The following is a 17,505-nucleotide window of genomic DNA, read 5'->3' as shown; positions in this document are numbered from 1 at the left end:
CTGAGGTCCCATTGCTAAACCCATTGTTGCTTGCCAACAGCATTCCTGAACTGATCTGAAACCTGGATGGAGTATCCCAGAGCATCATTTCCCTTATTCTCCTGCCGTGCTCCTGCTCATACAGCCCACGATGCTGCTGTCCTCCCTTGCTGCCAGGGCACAGCTGCCTCCTGTCCAGCTCCTGCCCACACAGACCTTTCCCATGGGCTGCTCCCAGCCAGGCAGCCCCAGCCTGGGCCATTGCAGGGCAGTCCCCTGCAGGGACCCCTGTGTCCCCTGCTCTCCTGCCCAGGACACCCTGAGAGCTCTGCAGCCCCCCCCATGCCATCCCATCTCCTCACACCAGCACAACAGCTCCGACCCTTGGGCTCCTCAAGAGCTCTTCTTGCTCCAGGCACAGAGCAGCCATCCCAGAGCTGGAGCAGCCACAAAGCTGCTTTCATTCCCCTTCATTCCTGCCATGTGAGGACATAGCACAGGGAAGAACTTGCTGCAGGATCATTTATTTTACTGAAATACAGTAAGAGAACCCACTGACACAAAGTCTGTGGGTCACAAAACACAAGTAGCTTCTTAAGCAGGAGGAAATGAAAAGTGACATTTTTATGAAGACAACATCACCACAAATTAAAACAGGAAAACATACATAAAGCAGACAGACATGGCATGTCATGACCTACACTTGGAGCTCTTTCCAGGGTAAAGCAGGCAGTGTATGGCTGATCAAACGCATCCAGTCAGCAGCTTCCTCACAGCATCCTTGAGCTCCTGGTTCCTCAGGCTGTAGATGAGGGGGTTCACTGCTGGAGGCACCACCGAGTACAGCACTGACACCACCAGATCCAGGGATGGGGAGGAGATGGAGGGGGGCTTCAGGTAGGCAAAGGAACCAGTGCTGACAAAGAGGGAGAGCACAGTCAGGTGAGGGAGGCACGTGGAAAAGGCTTTGTGGCGTCCCTGCTCAGAGGGGATCCTCAGCACAGCCCTGAAGATCTGCACATAGGACACCACAATGAACACAAAGCAGCCAAGCACTAAAAAGCAACTTAACACAAGAAGCCCAACTTCCCTGAGGTAGGAATGTGAGCAGGAGAGCTTGAGGATCGGGGGGATTTCACAGAAGAACTGCTCCACAGCATTGCCTCTGCAGAGGGGTAGTGAAAATGTATTGGCTGTGTGCAGCAGAGCAGTGAGAAAGCCACTGGCCCAGGCAGCTGCTGCCATGTGGACACAAGCTCTGCTGCCCAGCAGGGTCCCGTAGTGCAGGGGCTTGCAGATGGCCACATAGCGGTCATAGGACATGACAGTGAGGAGATAAAACTCAGCTGAAATGAAGAAGAGAAAGAGAAAGAGCTGTGCAGCACAACCTGTGTAGGAGATGGCCCTGGTGTCCCAGAGGGAATTGGCCATGGATTTGGGCACAGTGGTGAGGATGCAGCCCAGGTCCAGCAGGGAGAGGTTGAGCAGGAAGAAGTACATGGGGGTGTGGAGGTGCTGGTCGCAGGCTGTGCTGGTGATGATGAGGCCGTTGCCCAGGAGCGCAGCCAGGGAGATGCCCAGGAAGAGCCAGAAGTGCCAGAGCTGCAGCTCCCGCGTGTGTGCGAATGGCAGGAGGAGGAAGTGGGTGATGGAGCTGCCGTTGGACATCTGCTGCCTCTGGGCATGGACACTGTCATGGGAGAAACAGGCAGTGATGGGTTAGGACAGGAGGGATGTCAGATACAGAAGTGCAATTTACACACTCACGACTGTGAACACTTTCATGTTGCAGAGGAAAGGCTCAGAGTGACTTGGTCATGATTGTCTCTGAGGTTGGTTGGTTTGTTTGTTTTCCCAGTGTCACAGCTGACAAGTGACTTTTTCAGGGATACAATTCCTATGTAGGTTTCTGAAGGCAACTGTGAAGTGTCTCACCATGGAACAGACAGAAGGGCTCAGCTGTCTGTGGGTTAGTGCCTACTCAAGGTTGCTGCAGTGTCCATCAGTCTGGTTCTCAGCTGCCCTGCACTTTGTAGAGAGAGTCAGCTCCTTGCCCAGCAGAGCATGTCCAGCAGCCACCTGCAGTGGAAGGCAGACACCAAGAGAGCTGCCTGAACGCAGCCTCCCCAGGCCTGGGCTGCACTTTCCCCCCACTCCCTGCCCATGGCTCTGCTGCCTGGAGCTGTCCCTGCCAGGAGCTGCTGCTCTGTGCCCAGCTCTGCTCCCTCTCAGTGCTGCCAGAGCCCATCCCATGGGCTGTGTGCTCAGCTCTGCCCTGCACACCCCTCCCGGCAGCAGGGCTCTGCCCAGGGGCATCTCTGCCTCTGCAGGGGCTCAGGAGCAGCTCACACAAGTCCTGACAAGACTCTCGGTGCCTTCTCCAAAGCACAGAAGTGAATTCCCAGCTCCCACTGCCCAACCTGCCCACCAAGAGTGAAAACATCAAAGCTCAGGATCTTGCCTTCAAAGGTGAACGCTGCCTCAGTGTCTTTCAGAAGGACCCTCTGCAAACGTGCTCAGAGTGATGTGGAGCTCTGAGCAGCCCTGACCCACACAGCACCCTCTCCAGTGCACAAAAACACTTTTTCTTCCATGCCAGGAGTTGTTCCTTCCCACCTAGTTTCTCTCCCATCACCGTGGGAGCTCCCAGGCAGGCTGAGTGCTGACCCTGGCAGGCAGCAGAGTCCCTGCCCCTGCACACAGCCCCTGGGCTGCAGGGACCCTGCTCGCAAGGACAGCGCTGGGCACCCCTGGCTGCACACCCACATTCACAGCCTGCAGCCAGCACAACCCGGCACCAGGGACCTGCCTTGTCCTGTCCCTGCCATGGTGCAGAGGGAAGCCCTGCTCTGCACCACATCCTCCTCCTTATCTACACACTGAAACTGCAGCTTCATTGCCCTACACCCAGAGCCTTACCACAAAGAGGGCTGGGAAGGTTACTGCTCCAGAAGGTTTTTCCTCCTCCTCAGCATCCCTCACTGCCAAGTGCCTTTAAGCTCTCTGAGTCTCACAGGTCTCCCCTGGGTCCCAGCTCAGCAACAGAGGCCCAGCCCAAGGTGGCTCTGCCTCTGCCCCACTGGGCTCCTTCCAGGGCTGCCTGAGGCTCCAGGGACTGAAGCAAGCACTGATGCTCCCTCCCTCATCTGGGACACAAACTGCCTTCCTGCAGTGCCATTTCTCTCATGATTCAGAGATTTAAGGCTAAAAATCTTCTTCTCTTACAATCACAGAATCACTTAATTTGCAAATGGCCCTTTGAGAACATTGAGTCTAACCATTAAGCTGTCACTGGCAAGTCCACACACTGAGCATGAGGACATCTCTGGTGGGATACCCTGGTTGGATGGTCACCAACAGTAACTGTGGCTTTAAAGTTGAATTTTACATCCTACCATAATTTCACTAATTTATATCCTGTTCTATTTGTTGTTAAACATTTTGCTACACATTAGAGCATAGAAATCAGCTGGACAAGTTATGTTGATGCAGAAACCTCCTCATATAAATAATGGTACTTAAACCCATCTAAGAAATTCTGAACATTTGCGTAAAGCACCCAAATATTTCCTTCAATTTATAACTGGAATTCAGCAGTATTCTGTTTGTAGGCACAGAGACAAGAGGTGACCACACCACTCTGAGAAAGATGGACTGACTTCAGTCTCCAGATGGAATGTGCTGATGCATCCCCCCCATATCCTGGAGCCCTCTGCTTCCCCAGGAGTTCCTGTTCGGCCCCAGCCTTTGCACAGTGCAAGGAGTCGGATGCTGGCTGTTCCCTGGCTGCACCAGGAGCTCTGGTTGCCTGCCCAAGGTGGGAGCAGCACAGAGAGCAGGACAGTTGGACACTGCCTGATCATAGCAGCAGCTCTTTCAGGATGATCAGTCATTCCCTGACAGCCTGGAACAGAGCTGTTGTGCCCTGGGGAAACCGACACAGAACTGAGAGCAGGATGAAATGGGACTGATGACTAAAGCCCCATCATCTGGTGACCCTGGAAATGGTGGTTTCAAGAGAGAGACCCTTTGAGCTCTCCTGGACCCCAATGGGCTGTGAGTGGCATCTCCCCCAGAGTGACACAGCTCTGAGAGCCTCTAAACTCTGTGGTTTAGGAAATAGGGGTATCATCTGCCTGGGCTGTTCTGCTGCTCGCTGACACTCAGCCCTTCGCCTGCTGAGGAGCACTTCCAGAGCTGATGTGAGTATTGTGCTCTGCTTTTCCTTTTCACTGCAACAAGGGCAGCTTTAACATAGGTATGCATCTAGATATGTGTACAGCCAACTAGCTCCATCTCAGTGTGTTGTGTTAGGTTAGGTATTTAACTGCAAGTGCATCAGTGATCAAGTGCTGTTAGAGATCCTGTGATTGAGTTTACAAATGCAAACTGCTGCTGGCTGACATTTGTGATCCTTTACATGAATACCAGGCCTGAGGCTAAGAAGGGATCCAGCCGCACCCAGACTGCTCTTGGAGAATGAGTTTAGAAAGCAAAGGGGTCCAATCTGAACCTGGTGACACAACGGGAGGGTCTCCCTTATTCCTTTGTGTTTGCAGTTTCTATGCACATGACTTCAGTTCAATGCTGTATAAATCATTCCAAGTCTGACACAATCTCTTCTTGTAGGTGCTGGAGTGGGGCCTCGCCCCCAGATCCTGTGGAATCCTGCTCTTATAAATCCACATTCAATCACATTTGCTGGTCTCTGTGCCAGCCATTCTTGGAGCACTCCTGACCAGATTCCCAACAGGCATGTGGGACTTGTCTGGGAAACATGTTCCAGTGTCCCAGCAGCCTCATGGGAAAGAATTCCTGAAGAGAACATGGTTTGTGATTCACTGCAGACAAAGGAGGCAGGAGAGAAGGGGCTGGGGAGCACGCACCCAGCCCTGACTCTGCACCCGGCAGCCAGGGGTGCTGCTCTTCACTACAGCACAGCTGGGCTGAACTGGGGCAGTGCTTACACAGAACCCTGGCCTTGTCCCAGACAAGGCTCTGCAGGACACAGGCTGCTCCAGAAGCACCAGCCCATCTGGTTTTCCTGTCACATCTTGCACAGGGTCCAAGCTGTGGCACAAGGGGAGGCCCTTGTTGCTGTTTCTCTTGGAGCTCAGGGGAGCAGAAAATGAAATACTATTTTTAATAACAAAAATACATTCCAATTACCATGGAAACCATGGAACAAGATGCTGGAGCCCAACAGGTTTTATCAGGAAGAACAACAATTCACTAAAAATACCCTCCTGTGCTGTTTCCTTTCCCAGCACCAGCTCCATTGCCCTTCTCTGGCCCCGCTCCAGCACCTCAAGGTCTCTCTTGCAGTGAGGGCCCCAGAACTGAACACAGGATTCAAGGTGCAGCCTCCCCAGTGCCCAGTGCAGGGGCACAATCCCTGCCCTGGCCCTGCTGCCACACTGGTGCTGATCCAGCCCACGATGCTGGAGGCTTCCTGGCTGCCTGGGCACAAGCTGCTCATGTTCAGCTCCATCAATCAGCACCTCCAGCTCCTTTCCCATCAGCAGTTTCCAGCCACTCTTCCCCAAGCCTGCAGCGTTGCAGGGGTTGTTGTGGCCCAAGTGCTGGACCTGGCACTTTGCCTTCCTGAACCTCATCCCATTGGCCCCAGCCCATGGATCCAGCCTGTCCAGATCCCTCTGCAGAGCTTCCTACCCTCCAGCAGATCAATGCTCCCACCCGACTTGGTGTCATCTGCAAATTTACACATCCCAGTATGGAGCAGTGCAGTCCAGTTTGCACCAGTACAGACCAATAGAGGCCACTATGGTGCCAGATACTGCTGGGGTTTCAATATCGCAGTGCTCCCAGTCCCTGCCACAAGTCTTCCTGCTTGCAGGCACGCTCAACTCCCAGTTCCTCTTGATGCTCCCACTACCTGCTGTGGGTGCTCCCAGTCTCTCCCAGTGTTCCCAGTCCCTGCCTAAGGTGCTTCTGCTCATCCCCCACTAGGCCTCCTTGGTCTTTTTGGTGGGACACCCCAAATTAAGCAAGTCCCACTCTGGGGCTGCCCCCCCCGACTCCATGATACCAGAGAGGGGGGAGTTGTGCTGCCCCATGGGGTGTGGTTTGGTGGCAAGAAGAAACAGTTTGGGGGTGGGTGTCATTAGAGGGGGGGAGCAGCTTTTTTGGGGTACCCCCAGTTGGGGGCAAGGTGTCTGGTGGGGCCCCTCCATGATTTTGGGTCCCCAGGTTCATGTGGGGGGGCCTGGGGTGATGGAAGGATGGGGGTGGCTTTAAGCTGCTCCAGGCCCCCACGTGGGGGGGTCTTCCTTGCTCTTGGGCTGCTTCAGGGAGATTTGGGTTTACCCCAGGATTTTTGAGGTACTACAATTGCTTTGAGTGCATCCAGGGGCTTGGGGGCAGTGTGGTTTTGGGGTGCCCCTTTATTGGGGTGCCTCTTTTGGGGGATTCACACACTCTGGCCGCTGAATACACTACCGAACTGTCGTGGTTTAAACCAAGTCCCCCAACTCCTGGAGAGTTAGGAAGGAGAATCCAAAGAATGTAGACCCCACGGATTGAGATAAGAACGGTTTAATTGCTAAGGCATAACACAAAACCCCTACTGCCATTTACTACTACAAATAATAATGATACAGCAAACAGCAAGTGAAGAGAATACAACACCCACCAGCCACCGACCCATAACTCACTCCACCCTGCCCGGCCAAGCACCATGTGCTCCCTCCTCCATTTTCCTCCACAGCTCTCTCCCCCAGCCTTCTCTTTCCCAGTATGCCTCCTGGGCATCACGTGCTATGGTATGGAATACCTCATTGGCTAGCCTGGGTCAGGTGTCCTGTCTCTCCTTCCTCCCGGCCTCCCATCCTCCACCTGGCTGGAAAAAAAAACCTTGAACAAAAACACCCTCAAAACATGCTCAAACCATGACACGAACCCAAAGCAATGTTGGGGTCTCACCAGTGCATTCCAGTCCCAGAGCATCTTGGGGGACACCCAGGGCAGGTGCTGGGGAGACCCCACTTTTCAGGACACCCCTTTTTTAGCAGCTCTGTGCCACTGTGCTGAGCTTTGGGAGGTTTAGAGCTGCAGGCTCTGGGTTTGGGGGGATTTGCGGGGATCCTGGGGGGATTTGGAGGATTCAGGCTTGTCCCCAAAACACCTCTGGTGGCTCAGGTATTTGGGGGACTTGCCATATCCCGAAAATGGGAGTCCATCAATTGCAGGACAGACAAATCTCATTGGATGCCCAAGGGAGCCCCGTGTCCAAAAATGGGAGGACTTTGAGGGGTTGGAGGGATTTGCTGGTTCAAGGAACATTTGGGGGTTCAGGGGGGTTCCCCAAATCTTGTGTAAGAGGCACATTATATTGGGGGAACTCCCATGTGCCGAAAATGGGGGTACCTGGTTCCCAGGGCACCCTGAGTCACTCTTGGGTGAGCAACGTTCCCCCAGGGTGGAGATGGGTTGAGAGGGAGAGTTTTGGGGTTCAGAGGGGATTTGGGCATTGGGGGAGATACCCAAAACTCCCCAGGGGGGGGTGCAGGGATTTGGAGAACACCCAATGTCCCAAAACTGGGGGTTACATTTGTGCCAGGGTACCCTGACTCTTCAGTGCCCCTGTTGGCCTATGGCAGTAAATGGGGGGACTTGGGGTTCAGAAGGGAACTGGAGGTTTTGAGGGATTTGCAGGTTCATGGGAATGTGCCCAAGCTCTGCAGGGGCAGAGGAATTTGAGGGACCAATGGAGCCCTCAAACAGGGGCTACAGCCACCAGAGACCATCCCACAGATCATTGGGGAGGGGGGAACCGCAGATACGAGGGGCACCTTACCAGGTTTTGGGGCTGCAGCTGGGGGGTTCTCCCTAAATCTGACCTGTGAGGATGCTGGTGATGAGCTCATCCCTCTGCCCAGGGGGGGATGAAACTAAGGGGGTGTTCCTGGGATCTGGGGTGACCCTTGCACTTCCCAGGCTCTGAGAGGGAGGGAGAAGTTCTCCTGCCCTGACACCTTCTGAGCACCTCTGACCCCAGCAGCTCCTGCACACACAAGGCTCCTGCTTTGCCCCCAGCACCTCTGCAGGCAGAGCTGAGCTCCAAGCACATCAACAAGCCCAGGGCTGAGCTCCTCCTCAGCCATGCCCTGCTCCTACAGCTGCCATGGCACCAGCACATCTCCTGACAGCTTCTCCTCCCTTCACAGCAGCACCCACAATGTCTTTGCAGCCACACTCAAACAGGATGGCAAAGTCAAAGCACACGGCCCTGGATGTGCAGGGCAGCCACGGCAGATGCAGCTCCCGACCCTCAGAGGAGGGGTCTCCTGTGCACTGGTTCCTGCAGGGCTCTGGCTCCTTCAATAGCCCCCGCTCAGCTCAGCGTGGGGGCCCCATTTGTCACAATGGGCAAATCCACAGCGACCGCCAGGGCTTTGTGATGGCGACAGCATCGTGCCCATGGCCACTGGGCACCCAGGGGTGCTGCGGGAGTCACTGCAAGGGGGGGGCACCAGGCTCTGCCCAGCCGGCTCGGGGAGGTCCCTCCCGGGCTGCTCTTCCTCAGTGCCTTTGGTGCGGAGGTGCAGCATGCGAGGGGTCACAGCTCAGCCTGGGCAATGGAACAGGCGTCACGGCCACCTATGACAAGTGCAGAGTGACCCACATTGGCACAGCAGAGAGTCCTGGAATCCCAGACTGGGTTGGGCTGGAAGGGACCTTAAAGCTCATCCAGATCCATCCATGAGCTTCTGCCTCAGAGCTCAGCTCAGTCTCCCCCTGGCAGGTTAAAGCCATTCCCCTTGGCCTGTTCCTACAGCCCTTGTCCCCTCTCCAGTTTTCCTGTAGTGCCCTTCAGGTATTGAAAGGCCACAAGAAGGTCTCTCTGCAGCCTTCTACAACAATACTCAACGACTTTATGTCCAGCTGCTCTCTCCTTCACCACACCAAGTGTTTAAACAGGAACATGAGCTCTTCGTGTCTTAACAACACAAGTCTGTGCCTACAACCCTATTGCTCTGCTCATTGTGGCTTCCTGTTGGAGCTGCTGCTCTCAAAACCAAAAGCTTTTTGCTCCTTGTTGTGTGTATTTAAGGAAAGCAGTGTTTTGCTGTGTCGAAGGGATGCCACTGCCTTCAATGGGGTTATCATCTGAGCAGGAGAGCAGAGGAAACACAAGGTGACATTCTAGGAAGCAGAAGCAGCAGCCAGCATTGCAATGCATCTTCCTGGTGGGTCATGATGAGCAGGCAATGAGGTGGCTTCTGGCATTGCTGCTGATGAGCTCCTAATGGCTTTAGCTCTCCACTTGCAGGTGGAGCTGCTTTCATTGGAGTTAAATCTGGTTTAAAGGCAGCTGAGCAAATGCTGGGCAGGAGCTGCTGCCCCTTCTTTGAGTACTTAGTGATTGGATTTAGGAGTCAGCTCAAATGTCTTTAGGCAAGGACTTATCTGCTTACATTTGAATGCACCAGGTCACCCCATGTGTTTACTGGGTCCATGAGCTCCCTTTATTGTTGAGGGAGATTTGGTGGGGTTCATGCCTCTCACTGCAATGCAGACACCTCCATTGCTCCAGCTGAAGAGATCTGGATGAAGTCTGCTGATTGCATTGGCCTGAGTCTCATCAGCTGTCATGGGACCTTGGCTCATAGATAGGTAAGGAGAGACACTCATGTTTGTGTATTGCTCCAAATGCAACACACACACACTGCCAAGGGCTGAGATTCTGAGTGTACTTCAGTAATTGCTGCCGTGTGCTGTAGGCTGAAACACGTGCTGTGTTTTAAGGTGAGAAGAGATCCCTCTGAATGGGAACAGGAACTGCTCAGATGCATTGAGCGGTTGCATCCATGAGCCAATCAGGTCTCTTCTGCACCAAGATGAATGGCCACTTTCACATGGATTGATGGGAATGATTCCAGCTGCTCTCCTACTGCTGTGCTTCATTTGGGGAAAAGAAGCAGCATCTGGCACATCTGCCTAGAGAGGCTGGTTGGGGACCTTGGGTACCAGTCATCACAAGTGCCTGTGTGACTGGGGAGACAAGGAACTGGTTTTACCCACTCTCACAGCGACACACACAGGTAGCCTTAGGAGTTGCTATTTCAGGTCACACATGTTTGGGTTTTCCCTTTTCCCCAGTGGAACCAGGGCTGTATTATCAGACACTGCCCATCCCATAACTTTGAATTATGTTTCCACTCTGTGTGTGCCCTTCACGAGGGCACAGAGAGTTACCAGCCACTACCTACAAAACACATCCATCAAATAAACTACTTCCCACTCTTCCACCTTAGCTCCCTATCAGCAAGATGTGTCCCCAGCCATTAGCCTAAGGGAATGATGTGATGTTAGCCACCACCTTCAAAACTCGTGCACACTTTGACAACAATAAAAGAGAAGAGGACAACTCTAAAAGCATGCATGGAAGTTCTTGCAGCCCCAGCACTGCGGGGAGATGGGAGGTTGGCTTTCCACTTGTGCTCTGCCCATCTGCTTGTCTGCGCTCATGTCACAGCCTGGGGCTAACAGGAATGGCACTCGGATCCTCTCCTGGCATGGAAACAGAACTCATGCTCCTCTGGTGTTCCTCCTCCCCTTTTCTGCCCTCAGGTCTCCACTGCCTACTGCTCTTCATCCTTAAAAACTCCATACCTTGAGGGTACAGGCCATAATGTGCTGTTTTACCTCCAGGAATGTGCTGCCTGGTGTATGTGAGGGTTTCAGTCCAAATGCTGCTATGTGTTTCTGTGCACTTAATGTAAGCCAAAGAGGGGAGAATGAAGCCTGGATACCAAAATGGGGATGGGGAAGGACACTGGCTACACAGACACTGTGCTCTGTGCTTTCCACTTCAGCAGGTACAGCCAAGCTGCAGTGAGCAACAGGACGTGTGCATCTGTTCAGTGGGGGAAACAATCTCTGGGACTTGCCCCAGTGCTACCTGAAATCCCTCTTGGATTGAACTGGTTTTGTTTCCTGTTCAGTGGTCAAAGTGCAGAGCTGTCAACTGGTAACTGCCTCTGTGCTCCTTGAATCCAGAGAGCAGGAATCCCAACTCCCTCTGAGGAAAAGGAAGTGCCTTTAGAAAGAAAAGAGGTTTAGGAAGAAGGTGGCTTTGGGTGGGCTTTGAACCCCTGGATGCCTCGGGCAGCACCCGTCTCACCTCCTGTCTAAGAGATCTGTGGGGTTCATGAGGAAGAAGAGTTTCAAAGTGGGGATTTCTCTGCAGAAATGCAGAGGGTTTTCCACCTAAATGAACATGTCTGATAAATCCTGCACCTCAAGAGCTGAGGCTTTGTGTGTGTGGGGAGGAGCTGTGAGGATGTTTGGTTCTACTGACGAGGCAAAGGACTTTCTGCTGGTGTGATCCCCCCAATTCTTTGCTAATGGCTTGTCATCTCTGTGGGAGGGAGGGGAAAAAGGGACCCCCTCCTGCACTTGGATATGTCAGCTTCTGGTTTTGTAAATCCCAACAGCACAAGCAAAGCATCATCTGAAGAGCCTGTACTTCCCTGGACTCTGCTTCTTTTCCATACTGGAAACACCCACGATGGCTTTGGGAAGAGAAGGTACCTTGCTTCAGATTCTCCCCTGCCTTGCACCATGCAATCACTGCCAGACATGGGAGAGTGCCCATTGGGCTGGAGAAGAAACTGGGTTTGCTCCTGTCTTGCACGTGTTGCAATGACTGCATGCGATGGGGAAGCCAGAAACAAGGTACTCCTGGCCCTTCAGTTCAGGCAGTTAGCCCAAGCTGCTTTTAGCTCTCTTGAGTTCAGCATCACAATGGGCTGGCCAAAGCCCTCTAAAATCAGTTCCTTGGCATTGTGACAAACAAAATGTGCTGTACAACTCAGTACAGTGGAAATAAAATCTCTCTATTAGTGCTGCTGTGTTTGGGACCCTTCTTTTGTTTGTGCTGAATTCTTCTGATGGTGCTCCCCAGGCTGCAGGCACTTGCTGCCTCTCCCCTTGGTGAAGGTACCTGAGGGATTTCCTATTCCTTGTCACAAAACAGAAGGAAGGGTAGGACATGCAGCCCCCTGTGCTATGGTCTCCTACCCCGAGGCCCATCATGCTCTTCCCAGCAAACGTGCAGCTGCTTGGGACACCAGCCTCTTCCAGCCTCTTTCAGCCTCTTCCAGCCTCTTCCAGCCTCTTCCAGCCTCTTTCAGCCTCTTCCAGCCTCTTCCAGCCTCTTCCAGCCTCTTTCAGCCTCTTCCAGCCTCAACTTTAATGACCCTTAAAAAAAAAGCAGCAGGAGTTTTCTTTCCAAAAGTCCCAGGCTCTTGTTCCAACACTTCCGAAACAAGAAAAAAGGGAATTTCCCCCTTTCCAGAAGCTTGGATTTAGTTCCATTTAAGAAAGGGAGGAACTCAAAAGGACAAAAAGTTTGGTTTGTTGTAGCTTTCTTTCCCAAAATCACTTTATCTTCTTGTCTTGAAAACAGCAGCCAAGCCACCACTCCCAATCTGATGCCAGCACCGAGAAAACCCCTCAAACATCTAAAACTTTGCCATCAATAACCAACACACACCTACAGCTCCAGGACACCTTGTTCTTCTGGGTGCATCAATACCCCAAACCATGTGGACCACATCCCTGCCCACAGCATGGGCCAGCCGGGACCGAAATCCCATTGTCTTTCCCTGGAAAACACAAAGATGTTTTGCATCAAAAAGCTTTAGAGAACTGGCTCATTCAGTGGTGTCATCACTGTATTTACAGCTTCTGCTGGGGTCTGTGTTTTGCAGGTAGCCTGCAAAGAAGTGGAACCATTACATGGAGTGACACATATGTATTTAGCTGTACATAGCTCGCAAATACATCGAGCGCTGCCTACACACCACATCGAAGGAATTGTTTGCCAAATACTTCACACGCTGCAGTCGGTTTCTCTGATTCTCTTCCCTGAAAAGAGAATCTATCCTACATTCATCAGAGAGCAAACACAAACCATGACAGGAACAGCTCCGGTGGGAGCCGGTGGGATGTGGCTGTAGGAGTTGGCTTCCTTCATTGCCCCTGACCAGAGCACCCTGCTCCCCACAGGCATCCAAAGCCCTGTGGCTCTGCACAACAACCCCCCCCCCCCCCCCCAAAACTGGAAAGCAAAACCCTTGGTGTTTCCCTTCTGCTTTCTCCACGCTGTCAAATGACACTGGCCTCTCTTCTAACCTCCCTAGGAGGCCAGGAGCTCTCTCCCCCACCAGGGTCAACCTGGCCACACAAGAACATAAATCCCAAGAAGCACTTGAAGTGAAATACAAAGAGCCAAACTGACTTTAGAAACGAGCATCCCAAGGTGCATAAAGCCTAAGAGGGTTTCAGGACACCCAGCCTGCATCTCTCTGAAGGCAGAGCAGAGCTGAGCCCTCGTCTCCCACATCAGAGGCAGCCTGTGATCAAAAGAGTGGGGAACAAAGGAAACCACAAGGACATTTGGTGCTGGAAACTGCTCATGGGGAGGGCGCGATGTCCGGAAGGAGCCCGTGGCACACAGCGTGTGCCAAGGAAAGGGACGAGATGTGCTATCTCCTCACCCACGCTTGGTGTGAGACACAAAGAGCATCCCCAGTCTGGGGGGACCCTGGGCTCCTGCCTGGGCGCCGTGGTGCCCACCACGAGCACCCTGCACCCCGACAAGCACCAACCAACCAGTTCAGTGATTTCATCTGCAGACGGTGAGGAGGCGGCTCTGTGCAATGGCATCAATACAGCTCTGCTGCCAGCTCCACGGTGTCATCGGTTCTGCTCAGCCTGAAGAGGTGCCCATGTAGAAAACAAGGTCATTGTTGCTGGGGTTTTGGGGCTCTGGCTGCCTGGCCAAGCTGAGAGCATGTGGTAGTGCTGGGGAAGGACAGGCAAGAGGAATGGTGTTATCTCAGATGAAGGTGAGGAACTTCCCTAAAGGCTGAGTCCTTTCAGTGCACAAAGGCACTTTTTGAACCAGATTTCAGTTATCAGCAATGTTTCTGGCTCCTGTGGGCTTCAAGAACATCAGAGCCTGTGCCTGCTGTGGATTTGGGGATGGGGACAAGAGCCACCCCCAGCTCTGAACTCACAGAAACATCTCAACCTCAAGGCACGAACCCACCAGAAATTGGTATACATAAGACACCTGACATCCCTATTTACCCCTGAAACACTCCCTCAGTGCCAGACTGGACACAGCTGCAGCAACGAGCAGTGAAGCTCCTTCAGACCCCCTCATGTCTCATCCCACCGCAATGCCAACGCAGGAGACATGGCACAAGGCAAATGCTCCAGCAGCTTCCAGCATTGCCCTGCCTGCCCCAGGCTTGCAGTAGTACAAGAGGCAGCCTGGTATTTCCCATACCCCTTGATTCAGACAGGAATACACCCTCCCACCCTCCAAAACCATGCCAGAAGGGCCATTGCACAGCTCTAGGCACACCAAGAATCTGAGTTTCAGAGCTCTTTAGACAGTTGTGATGCTCACCATACTCATGGTGCTCTCTGTCTTGCAGAGCCTATAGCACCTGCACAGGATCCATAGGAGTTCTGTGGCGTTTTGGAGCCTGAACCAGACCCATCCCAGTCCTCACTTGCTGTGGGCAGCACTATCACCCCACTCCAAACTGGCATTTCTCTCTTCAAAGCTCTGTGCCCGATGACCACCAGCTCCAAAACTGTTTGGTGAGAGGCACACATCTCTGAGAGGTGATCACAGAATCACGGAATGGGGACTGCATGAGTGAGGTCCCTCTCTGCCAGTCTGCATCCCTGATGGGGAAAAAGAGAAAAGTCTTCTTTGACTAACACAGGCAGATCTCAGCAGTGTGCTACATGCCTTAGCAAGTCAGCCCATTCCCTATCCTTGACCACTTAGCCATGGATTCACACTGAGGCAGTGAACAGGAAGTCCTACTGCTCCAGAAGAGCAATTTCAAGATGCTCACCTGCCCATCAATTTGACACCCTAAAGGATGTGGGAACAAAACAAACCACGTCTTAAAGATACACCCCAACTCTGATAAGTCCCTTCCCATTGGGATCTCATTTGGGAAGGAAGGAGGGCTTTAACCTTCAAGAATACTCGAGGAGCGGTTTCAGAGCAGTATCTCTCTGCCTCCTTTCAGACTTTGATAAGTGGTCCATTTTCCCTGAATTCTGGCATACTCATTTGCTAAGAGGGCCACTCTGATGCTGAAGGCAATGGCTTTCAGCACAGTGCTGCTTGGTCTTCAGTTTTAAGTCTTTCAGGCAAAATAATCACATTCTGATTGAAGCTGATCTGAAGCAACATTCGCTTTGCACTCACCTGGCTGAACAGAATTCAAGTAATCTCTAACTGCAGCACTAGAGGCCATACAAGAAAAGGGGATATATTACTGCCAATTTCCCTCTCAGGGGAAGATTGGACCACCCTTAAAATTCCAGCCCCAGCAGATGAGACCATCAATGAAAATGCACCACAAAGGCTTCTTTGTTCTTTACAATTCTTTCAAAAGGGAATAACAAGCAGAGTTGAGCAGGAAGAAAGCCAGTTTATTTCAGCATAGAAGGTCTGCAATTGATTCCATGCTCACTAGGAGTAATGCAGTTATTGCTCTATATGGTAAGACTCGATTCATCGTTAACCCCCACCCTGAGTGCTGGGAGTCTGGGTTCCCAACATTGCCAGGAAGAACCTCCCAAGCCATTAGGATTGAAATAACTGGAAGAAAAAAACTTCATTAATAATTGCTTGTAAAGATGTGATCTTTGAGAAACACACAAGTTCCTCAGTTCTTCATATTGCCACTGCTTTGTGAATGGAGGCTAGACTGCTCTCCACACTAGAATGATGTACAAGTTAGAACACAATATTGGAGATAAGGTGAGGTAAGAACAGATGGTCCAGGTGATCAAATCAAAGAACACGAGACACAAACTTCTTGCACAAGGATGCTCTGAAGCTGGAATCCTTTAACTGCAATGCAAATCATCCAGAATTTGTTTTACAGCCTGGAGTTTAGCAAGAATTAAAGTCTTTTTTCTTGGGTAGTAGCCTGCAAAGCAAAAGCAAACATGACAGGATTCAAGTGTGGACCATTTCTGCATCAGACCACCAGATTCTGGTTTGCCCATCTCACTTCAATTACATGTAACAGACACTGCTGATGGCATCACTTTGAGTCATTTCCATGTCAGATTCCATCTATCAAGTTTCCCTGGGAGCAGACGATACCAATGCAGGGGCCTTCCATTCTCAACTACCTTCTGCCATTTACTTCCTCTGGGTTAAAAAAAAAGGATTGTTCAGTTTACTCTAACATGCTACAATATGTGCATGCATAACTGTAGGCAATGAGTGAGTTACTTCAAGATGTGCTTTTTCATTGAAGTGTGCTTTTACTATTACATATTCTACATCAAGGTGGAAGGAAGGAAGGAAGGCAGGCTGCAGAGTGCTCATACACTGAAGCTGAAGGAGCTTCCTTCTCCTGAACAGAGTTAAAATGTTCGTTCCAATGTCCTATGGACAAACCACTCTATCCCATGCACTCTGGCCTGAGCCAGTATTCAACATTCCAGAAACTTGTGGGTTTGTTTGGATAGTTAATGGCAAGGCTGATAGCAGCAATGTTTTTCAGGGCCTAAAAGAGGGAAGGAAAAAACAAAGCCATGATTCTCCTCAATCCAAAATGAAAGAAAACCTTGTATGAAATTAAACAGAAATAGATAAATAAATAACCATCTTGCTGGTCCTCTCCTGGTAGTGCAACAACTGCTGTGTATCGTAGTTCATTCACGTATTCCAGAAGCCTTTCATGGTATTGTGAAGTCAAAGTACATTTATCTCTACTTTATACAACTGCACTGGGCAGTCAGAAACCATTCATTATCTCTGCCTGTCAGAAAGGTATTGCAAAACCACACATCACTGAGGTTGTGCAAGCTTATTACCTGTGCTGTGCAGTGATGAAGATGATCTTCAGTACTTCAGGCAAGCAAATACTCTTGTAGAGATCCAAGCTCCTGCAAGAAAGCATTCAATGAACACCAACACTTCTAGTGACGATAACATCCTACTAATTAACATTAAAATGCTGATCATTACAGTAGGCCCCATGGACCAAAGCTACCTGAACTACACATAAGACTCTCCCTGACTAGAACACAGTCTGTGAACACAGAAATCAGTTCATTACAGACTGTTCCTATGTAATGTGCAAAACCAACTCAAGAAAAAGCACATATGAATACCTTGAAATTAGTTATTAAACCAGCATTCCTCTCAGAATAGAGTGGCTTTAGGGCCTGCTGCCTTAAGTGCATAAGGAGGAGTCATGACTATTCCATAAGGCTCCACAATGGATAGGGCAACAGTATGGCGCCTCCATTAGAATTTGCTGCCAGATTCCACAAGAGAAAGTTTTTAATGTTTCTGAAGCATTGAATGGTTCTAAAGCTCTGATGAACTTTGCCAAGGAAAGGAAAACTGCTTTTAATTTAACACGGAACTATGTATCATTGTGGGCACTGGGGAGAGGAGGGATACAAACACAGGAACTGCTTCCACTAACTCTGTTTTCT

The 17,505-nt window shown here is 51.3% G+C and overlaps 1 protein-coding gene across 1 annotated transcript; it reads right to left on the bottom strand.

Moving 5' to 3' along the window:
* Nucleotides 1-723: 723 nt before the first annotated feature.
* Nucleotides 724-1,647, bottom strand: LOC117438582 (olfactory receptor 14A16-like). Its single transcript, XM_034074054.1, has one exon. The coding sequence runs from the start codon at nucleotides 1,645-1,647 to the stop codon at nucleotides 724-726; it is 924 nt and encodes a 307-aa protein (XP_033929945.1).
* Nucleotides 1,648-17,505: the final 15,858 nt, after the last annotated feature.

The sequence above is a fragment of the Melopsittacus undulatus genome, unplaced genomic scaffold (assembly GCF_012275295.1).
Source record: "Melopsittacus undulatus isolate bMelUnd1 unplaced genomic scaffold, bMelUnd1.mat.Z mat_scaffold_49_arrow_ctg1, whole genome shotgun sequence".
NCBI lineage: Eukaryota > Metazoa > Chordata > Aves > Psittaciformes > Psittaculidae > Melopsittacus > Melopsittacus undulatus.
This window is presented reverse-complemented; position numbering and strand designations above follow the sequence as displayed.

Excerpts from the sequence above, each read along its gene's own strand:
- LOC117438582 (XM_034074054.1), bottom strand. The coding sequence starts at position 1,647 with ATGTCCAACGGCAGCTCCATCACCCACTTCCTCCTCCTGCCATTCGCA.